Source organism: Myripristis murdjan, chromosome 15 (genome assembly GCF_902150065.1).
Source record: "Myripristis murdjan chromosome 15, fMyrMur1.1, whole genome shotgun sequence".
Classification (NCBI taxonomy): domain Eukaryota; kingdom Metazoa; phylum Chordata; class Actinopteri; order Holocentriformes; family Holocentridae; genus Myripristis; species Myripristis murdjan.
Window position 1 is genome coordinate 30730340 of NC_043994.1, and position 23873 is coordinate 30754212.

At 44.1% G+C, this 23873-nt stretch overlaps 2 protein-coding genes across 10 annotated transcripts in view; one reads left to right on the top strand and one right to left on the bottom strand.

Annotated features, from left to right (window-relative positions):
* Nucleotides 1-11620, top strand: part of LOC115372362 (stromal membrane-associated protein 1-like) — a 134865-nt gene extending 123245 nt beyond the window's left edge. For 8 of the 9 annotated variants that reach the window (XM_030070189.1, XM_030070190.1, XM_030070192.1 and 5 more), the window contains 3 exons: nucleotides 572-758; nucleotides 3586-3824; nucleotides 8157-11620. In XM_030070189.1, coding sequence (XP_029926049.1) covers nucleotides 572-758; nucleotides 3586-3824; nucleotides 8157-8297 — 567 coding nt within the window. In that variant the 3' untranslated portion in view covers nucleotides 8298-11620. The remainder of the gene's footprint in view (nucleotides 1-571; nucleotides 759-3585; nucleotides 3825-8156) is intronic. The other variant, XM_030070191.1, reaches the window with a different exon arrangement.
* Nucleotides 11621-13436: 1816 nt separating this feature from the next.
* The window catches only part of b3gat2 (beta-1,3-glucuronyltransferase 2 (glucuronosyltransferase S)), a 63230-nt gene continuing 52793 nt past the window's right edge, over nucleotides 13437-23873 (bottom strand). The window contains exon 4 of the mRNA XM_030070602.1: nucleotides 13437-14530. Within this exon, the coding sequence (XP_029926462.1) occupies nucleotides 14444-14530 (87 nt within the window). The 3' untranslated portion in view covers nucleotides 13437-14443. The remainder of the gene's footprint in view (nucleotides 14531-23873) is intronic.

Below are 23873 nucleotides of genomic sequence, written 5' to 3' on the forward strand. Positions count from 1 at the left end.
ACATGTGTTCTTGTGGCCTGTTGTAAAATGGTGTGTGTGTGCAGACTGGGGCCTAAACAGTCTTGGAGCTGCATCAGTTGGCTTTGACTGGAAAGCTGAGACTCTTGTGGATTCAATGAGCCACATTTGATTCCTGTGTGATGATGTTGGCCCCCATAGCAGCCATTTCACTGCAGGCAGAGACTTTTGTCCAACTGGACCCACCTGTAGTGACCTCTAGGAGAATCAATCCTGTGATTTATTTATATTATATGTTATATTTATTGGATGGAGTCCATGTTTAATACTGCATGGAGGATTTTCTTTATGTTGTACTTGAGGTTCTGCTGTTTGGTTTTGTTGATGTGGGAGGTTTTGTGGAGGTCATGTTTTATGTATCTGGGCTGTTTTCTGTGTGTTCTCACCTGTCTGCAAGAAGAATTTCCCCCCGCAGACAGAAAAGTTGAAAGTTAGTTTTTTATCCAACTCTGCCTCAACCAAATATCTGAATCTATCTGAATATAAAGGTCTCGGTTAGTCTCGACTCATTGCGTCTCCCTCCTCCTCCTCCTCCTCCTCTTCTCCCCGGCAGGCTGGTTCCAGTCCAGCGCCTCCCCAGACAGACGCCGCCGCCGCCTCCTCCTCCTCCTCTTCCTCCTCCTCCACCACCAAGTCGGAGGAGAAGAAGCCTTTATCGAAAGACTCCATCCTGTCTCTGTACGCCAGCAGCTCGGTGGGCAGTCAGCCGCAGAGCCAGCAGCAGCCCGCACCAGGACAAGGTAACACACACGCACACACACACACACACACACACAGCATTTTTTAACCTTTATATACCCATGGGAAGTCTGAGCTCACCGATATCTTCATACGTTTTTTTTCGTAAAGTCAGATAATTCCTCTCCAGCGTCACTTGTGAGCCACCAGAAGTGTGTGTTAGTGTGTGTGTGTGTGTGTGTGTGTTAGTGTATGTTAGTGTGTGTGTGTGTGTGTGTGTGTGTGTGTGTGTGTGAAGAGACCCTGCCCTCTGCCTGGATTTTCTTGTTTATTGTCTGAAAATCGTGGACACCGAAAAAAGGAAATCTAACGAGGAGAAACGGCGAGCGGACAAAGTTCGTTCCACAGCGAGAGTGACGCTGAGGTTGGCGGGGTGGGCGTTTTCTTTTCCCAGGACGGTGAAGGAATGTTTTACATTTCGGGGCGATCATGTCATTCCGTCGCCGTCCTAAGAAACGAAAACTGGCTGCCGGCGGTCAGCTTAGCCCGGGACGAGGGGCCACAAACCGCTACAACAAAACCTAATCCTAATAAATAAATCCTAAGAAAAGTCAAAGAGAAACACACACACACACACACACACACACACACACACACATAAAACAGAAACGCTGAACTCGACAGCGTATCAGAGCCACGGCAGGGAGAAAATAAACGATACGCAGTCGGGGGTTAATGTTCTGAAAATGAACTCAAAAATGTTCAAGATCAAAGCCGTAAATTTACAACTTTAATCGACGAGTTTTTTCTCATGAATTTGTGAGGTTTTTCCTGTAAATTTGCGACTTTAATCTTGAAAATTGTGAGTTTTTTTCCCCTTGGAATATATCATACCCTCCTCTCCCTCGGCTCTGTAGTTTTTGTTCTCCCCTCAGCGGCTCGCGGCTCGCCGTCACAGGAGGCGGGAGGCGGGTGGCGGGTCGGCGTGCAGGAAAGCCGGATTTCCTCTGCGGCGTCACACTCGCAGTGTCACAGCTGTGTGTCAGTGTGACACCGCGAGTGTGACGCTACGTGTCAAAACGCAAGTGTGGCAGCTCTGTGTGTGTGTAGACTTGTAGATGGATGTGCACACACACACACACACACACACACATCTGAACCCGAGTGTGTTGCGAGTGCGTGGGAAAGCATAAGTGTGCCCATGTGTTGTGTATGGAAGTGTGTGCACCTCGTACACGTGCGCATATTGATCCGTGTTTCTGCTGATGTGCAGAGGATTAGGATGGAAATCAGGACGAGTGATTTGTTTTTGTTGTTGTTGTTTTGTTTGTTTGTTTTCTTCTCCTGGCCAGTGAATGGAGCCGTATTTACTCTGTGGATCTGAAGAGATGCTTATAGATCTGCAGTGGAGCCAAAATATCCCTGCCAGGCTTACATGACCAACTCCCCCCAGTGTGTGTGTGTGTGTGTGTGTGCGTGTGTGCGTGTGTGTGTGATCATCAGTACACATCATATGGTGCTGGATGCAGTTCACTGTGACATTTTAACTTTTAAAGCTGCACTCAGTTGGTTTTGGGGTCTTTATTTGTTTCACACTTTTCAAAACAGAGTCAATCAATAAAATACAAATCAATAAAACACCTCGATAAACCAGGTGACAGTATGAAGGCGGTGAAGTGATAATAATGACTAAAAGTAAACTGAGTGACAAGGTTATTATAGTTCACTAAAACAAAACTGATAACTAAAATTAGGTGTGGGAAAAAAATATTTAACTGAAACAAAAATAAAAACTAAATTTTAGAAAAACTAAAGCTAACTGAAACAATATTGTGTTCTTATAAAACTAAGATAAGATAAAATAAGATTAAAACTATACAGGAAGTGATGAATGTGTAGATTCTCTATTGGACGGTTTTGTTTTTGTTTTTCAAACCTTTATGTTAACTTGAAAGAAGCACAGAGGAAAACTGGATTTACAGATGAAATTGACTGAAACAGACTCACAGAAGGCCGTCCAACATTCAGATACACCAGATACAGACGCCTATTGATCATATTGGATTATTTGTATATAAATGGGATTCTTGTGAGTCTCTTTATACACTACTCACAAAAAGTTAGGGATATTCGGCTTTCGGGTGAAATTTCAGGATGAACCTAAAATGCATTCTAACCTTTACAGGGGAACTTAATGTGACCTTCTGTAAACTTTTGAATGCACATGTCCAACTGTTCAATGTTTCAGTACTTTTTGCACAAGTTGCTGTTCTCTAACAAGGAGTTTAACGGCAAAATTCACATCAGGTGTTTGATGCTCCAGCTCATCGAGGTCGTATCATTAGGGAACGGCTGCTGGAGACTGGGGTACCTCAGATGGAGTGGCCTGCACTTTCTCAGACCTGCATCCCATAGAAAACCTATGGGATCAGCTGAGTCGCCGTGTAGAGGCTCGTAACTCTGTACCCCAGAACCTCAATGTCCTGAGGGCCGCCCTTCAAGAAGAGTGGGATGCCATGCCTCAGCAGACAATAAGTCGACTTGTGAACAGCAGAGACGTCGTTGTCAAGCTGTAATTGATGCTCAAGGGCACATGACAAGTTATTGACACTGACATTTTTTGTTGTGGTATATCCACCACTGTTGTTGGCTTTTGTTTCAAGAAATGGTTTGAGATGAGGAAATCACCAGTGCATGCTTCTACTTAAATGCCCTACTTTCATGATATAATATCACTGTAGCGTGAACTTTTTATATTTTCCATAAATTTCACCCAAAAGCCAAATATCCCTAACTTTTTGTGAGTAGTGCATCTCTGATGGTGTTTTAAATAAACCGTTTTCCTTCGACCTCCGGATGTGTTGACTCAGTTTTCCTGGTTCCTCCCAGCAGGTCTGTACATGGGCCAGCCTCAGATGCAGTTCGCCCCGCAGGCCTTCGCCCCGGCGATGGGCGGAGCCGTCCCGCCCACCACCATGATGGGCGGCGGCGGTGGCGTGATGCCTGGAATGGCCCTGCCCAACGGGAGCTACCTGGGCATGCAGCCGGGCCTGATGCCGGCCGGCCAGGGGCAGGGCGTGTACGGCATGCCGCCGCCGCCGCAGCAGGCACAGTGGAGCATGAACCAGGTACACACACACACACACACACACACACACACACCAGCCCTGTGCTTGAGTGTAGCATCAATTTTAAGCACAAAGGGGCGGCGATGATTAATTGATCTTTGCATTTTGCCCGTCGTGGCGCCGAGCCAGAGATTTCGTAGCTTATTAATCTTTCAGGCAGGCCGCATGAATTTCTTCCTTTCAGGTAACCCAAAGGAAAATGTTAAATATTCCATAAATTTAGCGTCTTTTTCTTTTATATTACCTGTGAAATAGTTCCACCAGTGTCCTTTCTTTGCCTTTGTTTCTCCTAAATGGATCCCGGCGGTGTTGTTTTTTCGGCGTCTAAAGGTTGATATATGGCTTTCCAGGGTCTCGTGCTCCACGTTTCTATATAAAACCCCCCCCAGTGCAGTAATGACCTTACCGCTCCGGCCTCACTAAACGCCCCCAGAAAAGCCTGTTTAATCAAGTATTCAATCTCTTTTTACAACCTTAGTTACTGTACCAGTGAAGTAGTAGTTTGTTTTTTTTTTTTTTTTAACTTTCTGCCACGTCCCTTTATTGTCCCATTTTGCCCCTAATTTTGAGCCAAAGCCTCGAAATGAGGAGCAGACACTCGACTGATTCACCAAAACGTACTGTGGGTCCTCAATGCATTAGAGAAGTCATTTCAAAACCAGTAAGTGGTGATGCGTAATCCCAGTTAACAGGAAGCCATCGCAGAAACTGGGATTTAATCCTGCGGTCAGCTGTTGGTGTTAAAACATGTGACTGCAGTCAGGAGGGTCAGAGGAAAATATGGGGTTGATATTGGCCTTTTATTAAAAATTAGACGTACAGTCAGATATTCAATAATTGATCAGCACCATCCTGGGAAATATCCTGGCTTTCAGCGGAGAGTTTTTGATTCCATATGCCGAGAATAAAATTCTGGAGGAATATGAGTGTTTGTAAAATTTTGCATGAAAACGCAAATAATTTTTTGCACAAGAAATATTGTTATCGGCAACAATGATCAAACCAGATCATTTGTCTTTGTAGAACTGTGGAACCATTTAGGAACCACATGGTTTGTTCTCCTGTGGTTCTGCAGCCAGTCAGCAGCTCAGAGCCTCAACGCAAGTGGAAATCTGCTGAAACTGACATCATTTTACACCTCGGCTCATAATCCTGTCTGCATCAGAAATATTGACAGGAACAGTCCAGTTACTGATCAATATCTGGAATCAAATGGACTCTCAGAAAAATAACAGGGGCTGGTTCCTCACACAGTTTCTGTGGTTCTTGAAAGCACAGTTACTAAAATAGGGTACGCGTACCCCTGGGGGTACATGGAGGAACTCCAGGGGGTACGTGAGATTTTTAAAAATTATACAACACGTAGATCCGACCGAGCAATCTGATTGGTCAATCAGACATTTAGGATGTGCTCAAATGAGCATGACAGCATGGCTGGCTGTGCTCAAATGAAAAATACCTCTTCACTGAAAATATTACTCCGCCTATATCTTACTGCCAGAGTCTGTGTGATTTCCATGGCAACACGAAACATTTGACTAAAACCCGCATCAAAAGCCGCTGTCAACTTTGTTAGCCTGCATAATGGACCGTTTTGTTGTCAATTTTGATTTATTTGGCGACCTAAGTTTGGATAAATGGCTGAACCAGGAAGACAAGACAGAACAGAAAAAGGAGAGATACGCGAGAGTGACGAGTGAAGAGCTGGATCAGCTGGAGAGGTCAGGAAATGAAGCCGGTACGGCCCGGTCAACATCTTGGGCCGTCAAATGTACAAGAATACCTGACAAACACCGGGCAGACAGCTGATTTCTCACCTGTAAGGAAAGAAGAGCTGAACAAGATCCTCCGTGAATTTTATGGAGCTTTAATTTCTATAATAAAGAGAGTGAAATGCCTCAGCAGATTCAGCACCACGGACAGTACCCGCTGAGGCAGATTCAGCACCACGGACAGCACCTGCTGAGGCAGATTCAGCACCACGGACAGCACCCGCTGAGGCAGAGTCAGCACCACGGACAGCACCCGCTGAGGCAGAGTCAGCACCACGGACAGTACCTGCTGAGGCAGAGTCAGCACCACGGACAGTACCTGCTGAAGTGGATTAACCCCCACGGACAGTACCTTCTTGGGCAGAGTCAGCACCACGGACAGTACTTGTCAGATTTTCCATGGAGATGTGCGGCTGTAACTTTGTTCTTGTTATTAATGTGTTAATGTTATTAATTAGCCTATTACTCGTTATTAATTTGTTTACTCTTTATGAGTAGCCTAGGCCATTGATTTAATTAATTTGTCAATTTGTTTGCATCTGTACATGCATGGCCCTGAGTCGCTGTCACGGCACCTGTTAGATTAAAAATGACCGAGAAGTCGGCAGAAGTATGACTATAAGTCCATGAAAAAAAATATTTTTTCCAGCAGATATTCTAGTTACAACATGATTGAGCTAGCAAAGCAGTTTTGTGTTGCTATATGTGGTATTTATTCAGTTTTGGGAAATCACGATGTGTAGAAAACATGATAAGCCCAAGTTGTCTGGCTGACAAGGACTAGTTACCGTCAGATCTCATTTATTTCCGCTGAAACGGAGAGAATACTAGCAAAAAACTTTCATATTTTGAGAGCGAAATGCCCACAGTATGGATACATTTTGATTATACATTTTATTTTGTTGGTAATAGTTGTATAATCGCATTATTAGTAATGCTTAAATATATGTTAAAAAATAGCATCCATGCACGGTTCCTTAAAAATCATTATTTAGCCTAATAAATATTCATTAAAATATAAATGGAAGTTCAGAAACAGAATTTTATATTCAGTATTCAATGTCATCATCCTGAAAAAACCGAGTACCCCCCTGGTTCAGCCTTCTCAGACTTTCAGATTTTTGTCTGCTAAAACGTCTCGGGGCGTCTCCGTCTCCGTCCTGTGTGCACAAATTTTGCATTTATAAAATTTTAGGCCCACGAGCCAAAGTGTTTGACTGTTGATCAGGCTGGTTTCTGCCTGGTTGAGATTCTTTTTTTTTTTTTTTTTTTTTTAATTCCTGTCCTTCAGTCTCTGGTCTCCAGCCGCTCTCTCAGTTAAAACAGGACGTGGATCTAAAAAATAAAAAATAAAAATAAAAAGTGTCACACGTTGTTTTGTGTTCTAAAAATAGATCCAGTCTGAACGAGAAATCTGATCTCGTCAAATTGATCTGTGAAAATGATGTAAATATCTGACAATATCTGCACTGGATCAATACACACACGCACACACACACACTCACACACGCACACACACACACACACACACACACACACACACACACACACACACACACGCACGCACGTAGCAGAGCAGTCAGCACATCTGTCATAGAGCTTCCCCTTCATAAGCCTGCTCCCTGCTGCTCATCCCACACACACACACACACACACACACAGGAGATAAAATCTCCTGTGTGTGTGTGTGTGTGTCGTTGTCGCACCAGCACTCAGAACTGTTGTCAACTTCCTGACAACTGGGGGAGGTTAATGAGAGACCATAAATCATTACTGGGACACATACACACACACACACACACACACACACACACACACACACACACACGTAACTCACTGCCTTTGAACAGTCAAAGCAGGGTGAGTGTGAGGTTTATCTGGGTGTGTGTGTGTGTGAGGGGTTCAAAGACGGCAACTTGAATCTCAGTGTATGTGCGTGCATACGTGTGTGTGTGTGTGTGTGTGTGTGTGTGCATATACATTGTGTAGGAAGGCATTGTGATGGAACGGTGAGTTGAAGAGCAAGTGCCAGGTTGTCATTTCACTCGGCTGACATACACACACACACACTTACACATGCATAACCACACACTTACATACACACACTCTCACACACACACACACACACACACACACTCACACACAGCTCTCAGATGACCAGATAAGTGAGCGCCGCTGCACCAAAGCACATTTATAATAGATAAGACAGAATGGAACGAGGAGGGCGGCGAACCGGCGGCACGGGAGGCGAAAGGGGAATTTGAGAGGGGGGAGGCATGAGGAAGGTGGAGGTGTGTGTGTGTGTGTGTGTTAGTGTGGGGGGAGGGCTGGGGGTTAAAGAGCAGAAGGAGCTGGAAGCATTTAAGAGCAGAGAAGCAGGTGAAAGGCGGAGGGAGGGAGGCGAGGGAGTGGAGCTGAAAGATGGAAAGTCGATTCCCGCCCCCGCCTCCGGGGCGAGGGAATACGCCGCTGTCTATTTTTTGCTCTGATGGATTTTAACCAACTCTCTCTCCTCTTTTTTTTTCCTCTCTCTCTCTCTCCGTCTCCTTTTCCCGCCCAGATGACCCAGCAGATGTCAGGCGTGGCGGTGAGCGGCGGAGGTCCGACGCCACCGGCTTTCAACCAGTCGGCGGCTCCGATGGCGGGCTGGTCGGCGCCTCCGGCGTCCGGCCAGACCCTCAGCACCCAGCTGTGGAAGTGAGGAGGAGGAGGAGGCGGGGGTGGGGGAGAGAGGGGAGGCCCAGGGCAAAAATACGTAAATCAATAAATAAAATGAAGCGCCCTGTCTGCCTCTCTCAGGCGTCCCACCCCTTCGCTTCCTCCGCCAAACCAGGAACGCACAGCGACGGAGACGGCGGCGGCGGGGCGGGGCGGGGCCACCGCTCCGCAAAAACACCCTCACCTCCGCTCCCGACATCAAACTGGGCGGAGTCTCTCGCTGGATTTAAGAAAAAAAGAAGAAGAAGAAGAAAAAAGAAAGACTGGCAGCTCTCCTGTCTTCTTTTTTTTACAGTTTCCCTTTCTTTTTCCTCCGTCTTTTTGTCGTTTTCATCCGGAGAGACTCGTGGAAAAAAAAAAAAAAGAAAAGCTGCTGGACTAATAACTCCAAGTGTAGACTGTAGTCCTGTTCATATGATATCATTACCAAACTGGATAGTTAGCAAAATAGTATTTAAATACCTAGATATGGCTATCGTGTGGTTGGTCTACTATGCCCCCCTCCCCCCTCTGATGTGTATATTGTAAGCTCCGCCCCCCTCTCTCTCTCTCTCCCTCTCTCTCTCTCTCATCAGGGCGATCAGAGCCTGGTAGCAGATGATGGAGAGACGCCTCGCCGCGGCTCCACGCGTTTTGTTTCCTTCGTCTCGTCGCCGCCGCTCAGTTTCCCCGAAAATAACTTCCCGTTTCTCGACCGAGTTCGATACAGGACCAAGACTGTACTCAGTGTTTCCCGCTGATATTCACTAACATGAAATCTGATCAGTTTTCTTACTAAAAATCCCTGGTAAGAAAAGGAAAATATAATTTATATTTTTTTTGCAAAATTACTAAATTTAATTGCCAGTATTGAGTAAATCCAAAATGTAACTCTGAAATCACATTGTCTATTTAAAAAAATCCCCAAAATATGAGCTTTTTTTTTTTTTTGCTAAAAATGTCTTTTTAATTAGCAATATTGAGTAAAAATGAAATTTGAAATTTTTCTGATGGAAAAACTTGAAATTTAATTATGGTTTTTTTTTTGTTTGTTTTTGTTTTTTTTTTTTTTTTTGCTAAATGTCCCATTTTAATTGCAAAAACATCTCCCCAGAATTGAAATCTGATCTTTTTACTCCTGAAACATTCCCCCCAAATTTTAATATTTTTTTATTTTAATTTTTTGTGGCAAATTATTTCATTTTAATTTCCGATACAACCTAAAACTGAAATCTGACCAATTTCCCACTAAAACATTCCCAAAATATGTTTGTATTGTTTTTTCCAGATGTCTCATTGTAATTGCAGATAATTTAGTTAAAATGAAATCCGACCAAAAATCCCAAAACTTATTAATATTGTGTGGTAAAATATCTATAAATTGCTAGTATTAAGTAAAAATGAAGTCTGACCTTTTTTTTTTTTTTTTACTGAAACATTCCTAAGAAATGAGTTGCAAGTGAAATCTGACCATTTGCCTCCAAAAAAAAAAAAAAAAAGTCAGTGTGACTCGGGTGGAGAGCTTCCCTCAGACGGCTGCTCTGTTAATCTGTGGAAGATTAATAAATGTAATCTGACCACAGTCATGGATTATCAGCTGCTCTCCACTTTAAAAACAAGCCAGATCTCCACAAACGTCACAATGGCCCTTTAAGGCTCAGTTATCGCCCGGCGGCCCCTCGCCCAGCGGCCCCTCGCCCGGCGGCCCCTCGGTCGGCCTCAGGATGACCAACATGAGGAGTGTGGGCGAGGCGCTGGACGGCCTCAGAGACTCTGCAGGTCCGTTCTTCCAAAAGAGCCTGAGGCCCCGGCGGGCGGCTGCTGGGCCCCGAGCCCCTCACCTCACACACACACACACACACACACACACACACACACACCTGAGAGACCTGAGAGTGGCACCGCTCTGCTGAGGTGTGGGCAAAACTGATGAGTCACCCTAAAAGTGATGAGTCATCCTTCACCTCCCTCTGGACAAGTGGGGCTCCGCTGCTGATCCATCAAACCTTCATCCCTTTGAAACGTTTTATTTTGAAAGGTTTTCTTTCACAAAATTCACTTTATTTCTTTGCATTTTAATTTTAAATTTGAACAACAACAATATTAATAATAATGATAATAATAATAACTAAAGTCTTTATTTTTCTGACTTTTTTCTGGTAATGTGACACTAATTACTGGGACTGTTTTGTTTTGAGATTTTTTTGGCAGATTTTTTTATTTTTTTTCTACTGTTTTACTTATATTTAGGTAATTTTACTAATTGCTTTTCAATAATTTTACTAATTCTTGTCAAATTTTTCAGTAGGTCAATAGGTTCAATGCTTTCACGGGCATTTAAACACAAGATTTTTTGCAAATTTTTGTACTAGTGCTCCACTGTTTTGTTTTGTTTTGTTTTGTTTTTTTGTTTTTTAACTAATTTGCTCTTCACCTTTTTTTCCTCATGTTTTGTGAAAGAAATCAAGTGAATTTGCACAAGTTTCAAAGTTTCCATCCGCAGGGCTCGGCGCCTCACCGGACGATGTTTGATGAGGATGAAGATGCCGTGGCCTTCAGTCACCATCATCATCATCATCATCATCATCATCTAAACGCCACACGAGGGCGTGTCTTTCGGAAGCGCGGCGTCGGACTCTCCTCTCTGTCACCTCGTCCTCCGTCCTGCCTCCCTCTCCATCTTTTCCCGTGCTGTTTTGTTGTGTGCAGTACAAGAGAAGCACAGCTAGTCTGAGGCAAATAAACCTGGACGACCAATCAGAGGGCTAGGAGGGGCTGGGGGGGAGGAGCATGAGGAGGAGGAGGAAGAGGATTGGACGGCGAGGTGCTGCTTAAAGCAGGACCTGCATGAAAACTCTGGATGGGTCCCATCATCGCTGTCCAATCCTCCTTTATTGCATCCTGTGAGGGTGAGGAGGAAATGAACAAAACACACACACACACATGTAAAACCTACACACACATACACACACACACACACACACACACAGGTCCATTCAAGCACACACTGCCCAGCGCTGATGCAGAGACTCTGGTCACATGGACGGGGTCTCTCTGCCATGCAATAACCACAGCGCTCTCTTTAACACACAACACACATACATACACACACACACACACACACACACACACACACACACACACAGCTATAAAAGAGACACACATTGTACATTTTCAATAAACTCAATGTCCTCCAGGTTTATTTCGAATGTGTTTACATTTTCTGGTGCCTAGTACAGAGCAAAAAAAAAAAAAAAAAAAATCAAAACAAAACAAAGTGGTTTCCGTGCATTAAAACAGTGAATAGCCATGAACTCTGTGTGTGTGTGTGTGTGTGTGTGTGTGTGTGTGTGTGAGAGCGTCTTTGTCCGATGACTCTTCCCACTGTAAAGGTTGGCTTTTATTTTATTTTGTTCCCACTTTCCGTTGTTTTTGTTGTTCTCCCCTCCTCCGAGGTTTAAAGAGGCTCGTTTGGAATAAAAGTTGTCCTCCCTCCCGGATTTTGGTCCACTTTTTCTTTTCTTTACATTTTTTTTTTTCATTATTATTTTCTTTCTCCGATGCACTCAGACGCCTCCACACGTCCGCTCCCTCCTGACCTTCGCAGCTCCGCCGTTAGAAAACGCCGGGCGCTCGTGTTTACATCCCGTCCTCTCAGCGCACTCCTTTTATATTCCTCCGCCTGAAGGTGCATTTTCCTCTGGAGGTGAGTTTTCTTTGTTGTTGCCCGCAGACTCTACATTATTGATGGCGTCCTGTCAGGAGAGATAACCTTCCCCACTGCGGAGGAGCCATTTTGAAGCGGATCACATACCTGCAGACGGAGCGCGGGCCTGCGAGGAGGCGGCGCAGGTCGGCGCGGTGCATCCCGGACCGCGGGAAGCCGGGAACAGTTCAGGCTGATTTACAAGGCGCCGCATAATCATTAGCACATTAACTCGGAGATATTGGTGGAATTACCGTAAACAAATGAGAGGTTTCCGGCTCGTGTCGGCCTCCGCTCGTCACTCTCCAGTTTGTCAGCGGGGGGGATTATTAAACCATCGCACTGCAGGCTTCAAAAGATCGCGTTTTGTTCGACGAAATGAAGAGAAGCCGCGGGCGGACGTGGGTTCAAACCAAAAAGTGTGTATCGTGAGAAACAGCTCTTTATTTTCAAATGGCTTTTCCTCTAAACGCAGATCTAGGATTTATTGGATTTCTTTACTGCTCACTGATTCTTGAGAATTTGGATAAATCACGTCCCACTAAGAAAAATGCTATTTCTGCTGGAAATTTACAACATTTTAATGAATAAAAAGAATCAAGGGCATCATCGGGGGGTCCTTTGCACATTTGTAAGGTTCTTTTATAGGTTTATTTTTAATTTGTATTAATTTAATAATTATATGTTGGCCCATGGCCTACAAAACCAGTTGTCCTCGGATAGGAGATAATCATTTCAACTTGATTAAAACAACAAAAACTAATAATTTCATTGAATAATTTCTTTACCACATGAAAGAGTACATCATAATATGTATTAAAAACTACAAACGATGGGTTTTGAACAATATTTACTATCATTTTTGTGGTTGCTCAAAATGTGTCCCAGATATTTGTCACCACTGTCAGATATTTATTTAAAAAATAATAATAAAAAAAACTACAAGGTCAATTACATTCCTTGGTGCTGTTGAGTTATTAAAGTAATAGTCTCTTTAATACAAAAATATGTTTTTGAAATTAAAAAAAAACATTACGGTGACGGTGTTGACAAAAACAAAGTAGCCTAATAACTGGAAAAACCTATTTTATGAAAAAAATGCAAAATGAGGAGGTTGCACTGGTACATTGCTGAACAGCCAAGACCTTGGCCTATAAGGATACACCTTCAGATTTTGTAATTTAACGCACTTTTTTTTTTTTCAAAATTAAAACCTGTTTTATCCAAATTCCCAAGAATCAGTCTGCTGTTTGTGAATGTTAATAAAAAAGAAACGCTGCATTATTTTTTGTGAAATGCAAAATTATCGTACGTTTGGCTGCTGTTTGGAATGTGTCGTACAGAGGACAACGTTCGCTTTACGGCACAGAGCAGGTAGAGGGTGCTGTTCTGCCGGAGGGAGCGCCGCGGGTTCACCAGCGAGAGGTGTGGCATAATCATTATTTCCCTCTCGGTGAGGATTTAAAGGGGAGTTCGATCTGTTGTGCTTCGTTTCTCGCCGAGCAGAGACGGATCACGTGACCGCGGTGAACCCACACCGCCATTATAATTTTCCTCTCCGTTTCTCGCCGCTGAGAGTCCACGCCGCGTCATTTACGATGAGCCTCCTGCATCACATTCATCACTTTAATTGGCCGAGCGCGCCTGCCTCCGGGGTCTCAGACGAACAAACATCAAACGCGGCGGAAGAGCCTCAGATTCTGGCTTTTTACCCAGAAACAGTCCGACAGAATCAGCTTCTGCGTCTGTGTGAGGTGGGAAGGATCTCCGAGCTCCGACTTGCCCTGTTTTTAGAAATGTTGGATACAGTTTTGAGCTCGTCTTCCTGATCTGATTAGCAAAGTTTGCTCATCATTTGGATTAAATTAGGCGTTCCCAGCACACTCCCCGCCCTCGACGCCTGTCCCACTTTTAGAAAATGAGCGAGAGGCGAAATGAAAATGTCTCGTTACAGATTTCAGAGTTTCTGAGAGAGAGAGAGGGGAGCGCTTGTCTCATCTGTTTACAGTAATCACACCGAGGCGTCACAGTCAGTTTGACAACATGAAGTTAGAAAAATGACACACAGCACCTTTAAGTCCAACATTTGTTTTTTTTGTTTGTTTGTTTGTTTTTTTCAACATCAGCAAGCCTCAGACAGGGGAAATGAAGGGAGTCCAAATCGTCCCGGGTTGTAAAACAAGCGCGCCCGTCCTCACAAAGACAAAGTTTCACAGAGTCTTGAATCATGCAGCGTCTCGCGGTCGTCCTCGTCCAACAGGAGCTTTTTCTCCGGCTGTAGTTCAGTGTTTGAGGGTTTTATCCAAACGAGGAGAGAGGCAGGTTCCTGTCCCGAGTCCCGTCCCAGAGGCGGCACACAGACAGACAGACAGACAGACAGACGGGCAGACGGGCAGACGGGCGGCCTGACGCCGGCTCACGGTCGTGATCCTCCCTCTCCCTCCTCAGACCTCGATGAGCACCGTGTCCTTCCGGTGTTTGGGCTCGTTTCCAAGGTGTGGCTTCTCGGTGCGAGTGTGCCAGACCAGCACCTGGGGGGGGAGAAGAAGAGAGAGAGAGAGAAAGGATGAGAAAATGTGCTGATGTTTGACTGACTTTTTTTTTTAGCGCTGATATTTTTGGATTAAAGCGGCTGATAGCTGATATTTTGTCCCCTCGGGGTGAAAAGCCGTGACAGGACACAGGAACTGTCTGTGGAAAGCGACGCTCAGGTTTTATTCCGGGTTTCTGCAAAACTGACACAGCTGAAATCCGGACGTGGGCGGAACGCCGGGTGGATGTTTGCAGGTTTTTCAATAAAAACGCTTTCATTCCTCGCGGATAATCTGATTCAGCGTCTGTCAAATGAAATGCATTTCTGTTTCCTTAAGCCCTCGGAGCTGCTTTTTTTAGTTTATTTCTTTCTTTATTTTCGAAACAAGCCGTTTCTTTGTCTGCTCCTTCCTTCCTGCTGGATCTGATGCCCACCAGTCTGGCGGAAGGGATTTCACCGGAAATATCCCCGCCGCCCCCGAACGGGAAGAAATCAAAAACGGAGAGGAGGATCACTGAGGACGCTGTTTGTCTGGGCGAGTCTCGCATTTTCACTGATTTCACAGCAACACAGTGAGGAGAAATTACAGATGAACAAATTATTTTCTGACTGATTATAATGAAATAGAGATGAGGGAGTCGGATTAAATCAGTTTTTCTTCCTACTCCGTTTCAAGCATGTTAATGATGATAGATGCATTTTATTTTATTTTATTTTTCTTTATTTTACTTTATTTTTGGACCTTTGTTTTCGTATTTATCTTTATTTAGTATTGATTATTATTAATTTGTTTGTGTTTGATTTACTGCTGTTTATGTTCGAAATAAAGATCTTAATCAATCAATCAATCAATCAATCAGAAAATCCTCCAGAGAAGATGGCCATTCGTCTGCACAGAGTGGAATTCATTTTTTCGCAGATGCAGGTGTTTTTATTTATTTAATTATTTTTTTTATTTACTTATTCATAGCACATTTTATTCAGTCTCTAATTATCCAGTGTATTTCTGTAATTCAGGCATGTGGCGACACACACTCGGACTCAGACAGACTCACACACTCGTACGGTTCGGGTACATGTAGAGCTCTGCCTCTGCTTTCTGGGCTTCTTCAGGTGTCACTTCCTGCTCACTGCCCTGCTAATTGGGCCGCTTTGCATATCTAACGAGGCTAATGTAGCATCACCGCTACCGCATCACACCAGAGGGGCGGGGACACTGGTGTGTGTGTGTGTGTGTGTGTGTGTGTGTGTGTGTGCTCTTTCTCTCTCCTCCACCTCCTGCCCGACCACCTTTCTCCCAGTTTGCTTTCCATTTCCTCTCATTCATCACTTTCACTTTTTCTCTCTTTTTTCACCTCTCCTTCCTCTCTCTCTCTCGCTCCTCTGCTCCCTCTCTCCTCGCTCCCCGAGGCGACTTGCAGACAAAAAGCGTTTCCAGGTTGGAGCTGGCTCTTTTTTTTTTTTTTTTTTTTTTTTTTTCTGCCTTAACAGAATAAGGGGAGGGCAGCCCTGTTTTGTTTCTCCCAGTTAAAAGGAGGTAGGAGGAGTGGATGCAGTGGGTGTAGTGGGATGGAGGCTGGGCAGCACCAGTTTCCAGTATGCCAGATTATCAGTCATGCTGGTATAATTTTTGCCATATATTGACGAACTGACACAACGACTGACAACAAAGTGGGTGTGTAATCAATTCTGGAAAAATCCAAAGAGAAAATATGCTGGACTACAACTGGGTCTGGGACGCAACCTTCCATAATAATCCAGTCATTTTATGAAAAAACCGAGGACAAATTGCAAGAGAAGCAAATTGTAATAATAAGGAATATAAGGAATAAATGCCAGAACAGATATTTAAACAGTGAATTAAAAGTTTAATATATATATAATAACCTTTTAATTCACTGTTTAAATATCTGTTCTGGCATTTATTCCTTATATTCCTTATTAGCGCATATCAAATCAGATAATGTGTGATATGCATGTGTAAACAGAATAATTCAAAGAACTTGTAATTGACTTTTTTTCTTGTCTTTGTGTGTGTAATCAACTTGTGAATTTTTATAGTGATATCTGACAGTAAAATGTTGACCCCCTTTCCCCTGTGTGTTAAAAACAGTGTTTTTTGGTAATATGTGGTCATATAGAGGTGATTTTCAAAACTTTCCACCAATGGGATTTCTTGGGACTTTTTCCCCTCACTCAGGACAAACTGAGGATACAAAATCAGTTGAGTTTGCTTCTCTTGCAGTTCGTCCTAGGTTGACCCCAGTTTTGGCCTAAAATTACTGGACTATAAGTCAAGATCAGTTTTGTTTCAAGGCTGAATTAAAAAAACTCGGTTCATGTGTTGTTTGGTTGAATTTGACACTCAGGGACGAGGACCGTGTGGACTCTGCTGAGGCATTTTTTTTTTTTTTTTTCAAATACGTTGCTCAAACAAATTGCTCTGAGCACATAACCTCTGATGCACTTTCATACTTTATGTGGGAACACACTGAACAGGTCGTCCCACCAGTGGATATATTAGGGTGTCACGGGCCGCATGGACTGTAAATATCACTTCTTGGGACACGTCGCCCTCCACCCGGCTGTCCACACAGAGCTGGACTTTGTCGATTCTCAGAGACGTTTCACTTCCAAGAAACCAGGTGTGAATGTGTACAAGACTCAGTGAAGATGCAATCAGCAAAAACAGCTGGATGTGATCAGAGATACGTTTGGCCACAAATACCAGCGGTGTAGAGAGTACTACAAGTGCTACTGCAGTAGAAGTAGAAGTACTGTTCCTCTGCTGGTATGTGACTGCAGTAGAAGTAGAAGTACTGTTCCTCTGCTGGTATCTGACTGCAGTAGAAGTAGAAGTACTGTTCCTCTGCTGGTATGTGACTGCAGTAGAAGTAGAAGTAGTGCAGTAAAAATCTCCTGCAGTAAAAGTCCAAAGTGTCTCATGTCAAATGTCCTGGCAGTAAAAGTGACTGAGCTCCTTTTTCCAAACAGTAACTGTGTTAGCTGGGATCTTTTCCATGCAGTTAGAAAAGGAGGAGAGAACACGCTGCACACTGCATGCTTTTAAAGGGGCATTACGCTCAAACTGAAGTGAGGACCCTGTAGGAAAAAAAGCTACTCAATTACAGCAACGTGAGCAAATGTCATTAGTTCCTTCCACCCCAAAACAAAAAAGCTGCTGTGTCTCCAAACCTCCTCTAAAAAAAAAAAAAAGGCTTTGTCAGGATCCTGGTGGATTTCTAGAGGACAGAAGCTTAAACGTGTGGAAGTGACATGCGTGGTAATCTAAGTTTTGGCGAGGAAAACAGAAATCCAATTTTACCGTAATGCTGCGTGAATGTAATCCAGCCGAGTCATGTGCCGACACAATCTGGGTGCCAGACGCATGTTAAAGGCTTTAGGTTTGCGATCACCTGTCAATCCAAAACTGCGGGCGCGACTTTTTCTTTCGTCGTGTTTCCTGTTGCTGGGTTCGAGCGTTTCGAGTTTTCACAGCAGCAAAAGGGAAAAGATTTATGAACTGGATATGAATTAAATCACTGTTTTGTTCACAGCAATCAGCGATAGAGAGCGGCAGAGCAGACGTTTATTTATCTGAGAAGTTGCAGATTATTTGCGCTCTGCCAGGTGGAACAGTGAACACACCGCCGTCTCTTGTCGGCGGGACTTGGCACGGCGGTCGGGACGCTGGCACAGACACGAGCGTCGTGGTCGATGCCAGTCTCTCTCTCTCTCTCTGACGGTGAGAAAGCCGGCAAACTTCCCTCGGTCTGTTTTCTCCCTTTTGTGTGTCGTCCCATCTGCCTTCTTCTCCTCTTTTCATCTGCAGCTTCACTCTATCCATCCATCTAACCCTTTTTTCTCTGCATGGGTCCTCGCTCGGCCCTCCTCTCTCTCTCTCTCTCGGTCCCCCTTCGTTCCCGGCTATCATTTGTCTCCATCTGCTTCTGGCCCCCCCCCCCTCCTCCTCCTCTGGTTCTGCCTGTCGCTGTTAGTCTCCTGCTCTAACTGCATTACGGCGTCTGTCAGTCGCTCCCCCAGAGACCGACGATGCTGTCAGGTCGGCGTTTCTGCCCTCCGCTGTCAAGGTCGAGCGTCGGGGTGTGTGAGCCGGAGCCCGGGCATCTCCCCGCCTCCGGACAGGGCGGCACCATCCTGCGGTTTCAGTCTGATCATCACTGAATCTACGTTTTCGACATAGTCAAGTCAAGTCAAGCTGTATTCATATAGCACATTTAAAAAACCAAGGTGCTTCACAGAGTACAGAATTAGTAGAATACGCTAAGACATACTAAGAACAGCATAATTTCAAAGTCAAAAATAAAAATCAAGATACAAAAGATAAAAAGATAAAACATGGAGAAACAAAAACCATGAAGGGAAGGCCAAGGAAAAGAGATGAGTCTTCAGCAGTGACTTCAAATGGGTAAGAGAGGGGGCAGTTCTCATGTGGAGGGGTAAACTGTTCCACGAATTTGGGGCGGCCACCGCAAAAGCCTGATCTCCCCTTGAAGCTGGTAACACAGAGAACTGAATTCACCTGATCACCTGACAGGCAGCTGCTGCACACCTGTCTGGCCAGGGAGGGGCCCCTTCACTCCGGGGCCCGTCTCCAGATTCACTCTTACTGACCAGTTTGCCTGTAAAGCTCACAGACCGGGGATGGAAATAAACTCATAAAAAACAAATAAAAAATAAATGAAATGTCAGAGCTGAGACTCGTCAGCTGATGGACAGAAAGTCGCTCCTCATTTTCAGAACTGATCAGTTTGTCACAGTTTTGACAGATCAGCTCTTTGCACTGAAGACAACCAGTGACGACAAGGGGGCGTCGCTACCTCGGTGCCAATCACATCTCGTGCACGTGCACACACACCGTGCACTGCTACCGTGCACGCTCACCTCCCCTCTCCAAACTAACGTAGCTTAGCCTACCGTAGAATGGCAGAAACCATGCGCACGAGCGTGCACAAGGGTGGGTGGAGCTTAGAGGAGGGACTGATTCTCAGGTGTGAGGGGGCGGGAGAACAGCTTTCAACAAATTTTTTTCCCACAAAATTCTGCCCCTTCTACAAAGTTTACGACACAAGGCTTAATGGTTTTGGTACAGAAGAGAAAGTCCTTGCAGGTCGCCTGCACACAGGTGAGGCATCAGCCAATCACAGCGTCGTGGCAGCCTGCACACAGGTGAGGCATCAGCCAATCACAGCGTCGCCGCCTGCACACAGGTGAGGCATCAGCCAATCACAGCGTGGCCGCCTGCACACAGGTGAGGCATCATTCTGCACCTGCTTTTGAAGACGTTTAAATATGCAGATTTCCCGAAAGCTTTACTTTCACTTTCCTCTGTTCATATCTTTATAAAAATAGTGTTTTGTTGTTGTTTGTTTGTTTGTTTGTTTGTTTGTTTGTTGGCTGCTGGTCAGACTAAAGAGGACATACACAGACATCACTGATTAACTGACTAATTGGAAAAATGATCAATACATTAATCCTGAGTCGCTGTTGCTGCATCAGGATGTAATTTGCTCAAATCACTGATCAATAAAGTTCATCCCGTGCGCACGTATCGACGATGATGTCACATCTGTCCGGACGATGATGGATTATCAGTGATGTCACGTCTCCGAGCCGCACGACAGCATGTTTATGAGTGATGATGTCACATCGCGCCATACTCGCGGCCGCGGCGTGATCGATGATGATGTCACGTCCCCGTGCCTGCGCGGCGGCGGGAGATGACTGATGATGTCACGGCCCGCTAATGGCCTGTATTAATATCAGCGGCGGGGCACCTCCATTAAGTTAATGGGGCTGATAATGATGATGATAGCTTCAACACTGCGCTGTCTGAGCGCCGGCAGCCAGGGGGGTAAATGATGATCCGGCGGCTCGCAGGTCTTTATCCTGTTACCCTGTTAGTGACTTTCTGCCGCCGCTCGCCACGCGGCTGAAAGCACCGGCACTGACCCGCCCGCTCACGCTCAGCCTGGCAATTTATATTTTACATTTTCTGCACTTCTACATGGAGCAGCCCTTCTCTTGACACTAATGCTCACATGCAAGCAAACTCAAGACCTACCTTTTTAGTATGGCTTTTAATTCAATGTTATTTTAGGATTTTTTTTTTAAATTTTATTTATCATTTTTGACCTTTTTCGTCTGGTTTTTAACTGAATTTGATTTATTTTATTATTTACTTGTCTGTTTATTTATTTTACCTTTTTAGACTGGTTTTCAAATGAATTTTATTTATTTGATTATTTTACCATTTTAGTCTTGCCTTCAACTGAATTGTATTTATTTTATTTACTTTTATTTATTTATTTTTATTGATATTTACTGAATTTTAATTTTCATATGGATTATCTTCTCTCTAGTGTTTCCTCACTTCGAAGTGGCGAGTGTAGGATAGCGTTTCCTCAGTGTTTTTTAATTCCTTAGTGTTTTTAAATTTGTGTGTGTGCGTGTGTGTGTGTGTTTGTGTGTGTGTGTGTATTTATGTGTGGGAGAAGGGGGGGATATATCCTGTGTCTATTGTTTGTTGTATTGTTTTTATGTGTTGCATCGTTTTTATTGTTTTTATGTGTTTTTATGTAAAGCACTTTGGGCTGCTCCTTTGGCATGAAAAGTGCTCTATAAATAAAGTTTTGATTGATTGATTGATGCTGATGAAAGATAGATGCATGTGTGTATCAGTGCACGCCCACAGAAACACCTCCGGGCGTCTTGACTGAGACGCAGTAATGGGACGTGTTTCCCTTGGAGGTGTGGAACCAAGAACCGACAAGAAAACGAGCCCAGCTTCAGACTTCATTATAGCTCATATGATGGTTTTAGGCGCATTTCTGTCAGGAAACAGCATCAATTCAGCAACAACAGGAAGAGCAGAGAAAAGAGGAGTTCACTGCTGACTGGAGGGTTTCAGCTGAACAAACTAACAAACACTGAGATGAGGCGGCTGTGTGTAAAAATGCCAAGTGCATCAGCATTTCAGAAAGAGCGAACGAAACGATATTAAAGCAGAGGTGGACGGACTCGTCCGTGTCTGAGGCGGCGCAGCGTCGAGGTGGGACGGCGTGCTTCACAGGCATTAAAAAGCACAATCGCCATCGGAGATCGGATAAATCGGAGTTGGCGGTTCGTTACGATAATATCCTCCCAGCGTTGCTCTGCTTTGAGAGGGAAACACGACGAGGCAAAAGCACAAACATGTTACAACTGCCCTTTTTTTATATATATTTATACGTGCTAAAGCCAGGATGGGGGTTCAACTACGGCCTTATTAGTCCAGTAATTTTAGGCCAAAATTGGGGTCAACCTAGGACAAATTGCAAGAGAAGCAACCTCAACTGATTTTGTATCCTCAGTTTGTCCTGAGTGAGGGGAAAAAGTCCCAAGAAATCCCATTGGTGGAAAGTTTTGAAAATCACCTATTTATGGCCACATATTACCAAAAAACACTGTTTTTAACACACAGGGGCTCAAAATTTTACTTTCAGATATCACTATAAAAATTCACAAGTTGATTACACACACAAAGACAAGAAAAAAAGTAAATTACAAGTTCTTTGAATTATTCTGTTTACACATGCATATCACACATTATCTGATTTGATATGTGCTAATAAGGAATATAAGGAATAAATGCCAGAAGAGATATTTAAACAGTGAATTAAAAGGTTACTATATAACAGTGAATTAAAAGGTTACTATATAACAGTGAATTAAAAGGTTACTATATATATAGTAACCTTTTAATTCACTGTTTAAATATCTGTTCTGGCATTTATTCCTTATATTCCTTATTAGCGCATATCACATCAGATAATGTGTGATATGCATGTGTAAACAGAATAATTCAAAGAACTTGTAATTGACTTTTTTTCTTGTCTTTGTGTGTGTAATCAACTTGTGAATTTTTATAGTGATATCTGAAAGTAAAATGTTGAACCCCTTTCCCCTGTGTGTTAAAAACAGTGTTTTTTGGTAATATGTGGTCATAAATAGGTGATTTTCAAAACTTTCCACCAATGGGATTCCTTGGGACTTTTTCCCCTCACTCAGGACAAACTGAGGATCCAAAATCAGTTGAGTTTTTTTCTCTTGCAATTTGTCCTAGGTTTTTTCATAAAATGACTGGACTATATTGTGAACTTTGCGCTCAAACTTTAGTAAAAACTTCAAAGCGGTCGGTGTGACCCCCGCCTCGACGCCCACGATGCCTTAAAAGCCGTCCGACAACAGTTTACTCCGCGCCTCAGTACATTACCTATAAAAGGGTCCACGGCAGACCAGGCACTTGTTTGGAAGCCACTTGGGAACTCGAGGCCCTGTTCCGCTGCGCTTTTTTTAGCTCTCGCAGACCTGAACAGGTAAAAATTTAATAGAAGCCATTTCTCAGAAAAGCAGTTTGAGGCGGCCGGCGGAGGTTGTCAGGAGGACGAGTGGCTTCATAAAACCGAGTGCCAACAGGGGTTGTGGTGATTCGAGATGAGCGGCATCGATCTAAACTGTCTGAGTGCACAAGAGGAGCTGATGGTAATAGAAGCCCATTTCTATCCAGCTCAGTGTGTGTGTGTGTGTGTGTGTGTGTGTGTGTGTGTGTGTCTAAGATTAGACGGTTTATATGGAGCCACAAGCCTTAAACATGACTCATTCTGTCAATAAGAGGAGAGAGAAGCCCCGTGGTTAGTCACTGCTGTCGCGGCAACTACTGTTACCACTGCAGTTTCATATGGGACACACACACACACACACACACACACACACACACACACACACACACACACACACACAGCATCCTCACCAGGTTCAGAGCAATAAATCGGGCTGGTATTTGTCTTTTATTGGATATTAGATACCTCCGTCAGTGTCATCCACCTGCAGCTTAATGGATAATGCCGTTTGTCTGATTGCCTGTTTATTCCATCAGTGATCAGCCGAGCCGCACGGAGCCAGAAGCTCTGAGCTGAAAAAAAAAACAACCTGCAGCTTGAAGACGAGGCGTGTGTTAGCCCCGTCCAGAAGGAGCATGTCCGCTCATTATTACGCACCGAAGGACCTGGATCTTCACATAAATTTAACTTTATAGGTGTGGAGTTTAATAACCACATGTTGTCACCAAAGTTTTAACACCTTACAAAAAAAAAAGCTGTGACCTATCGAATGTCAAAGATGCTGTCTGATTATCTTTTTCTCTTTTGAATTCTCCGTAAACGTGCCTTTGACTCACCCGTCTGCAGACGGCGCTTTGAGCTGCTGCTGTTTCGGAGAAACCTGAACCGATTCCTGAAAACTCCATGACTTCCGTGTGATTAACGTGATTTTAAAAAATT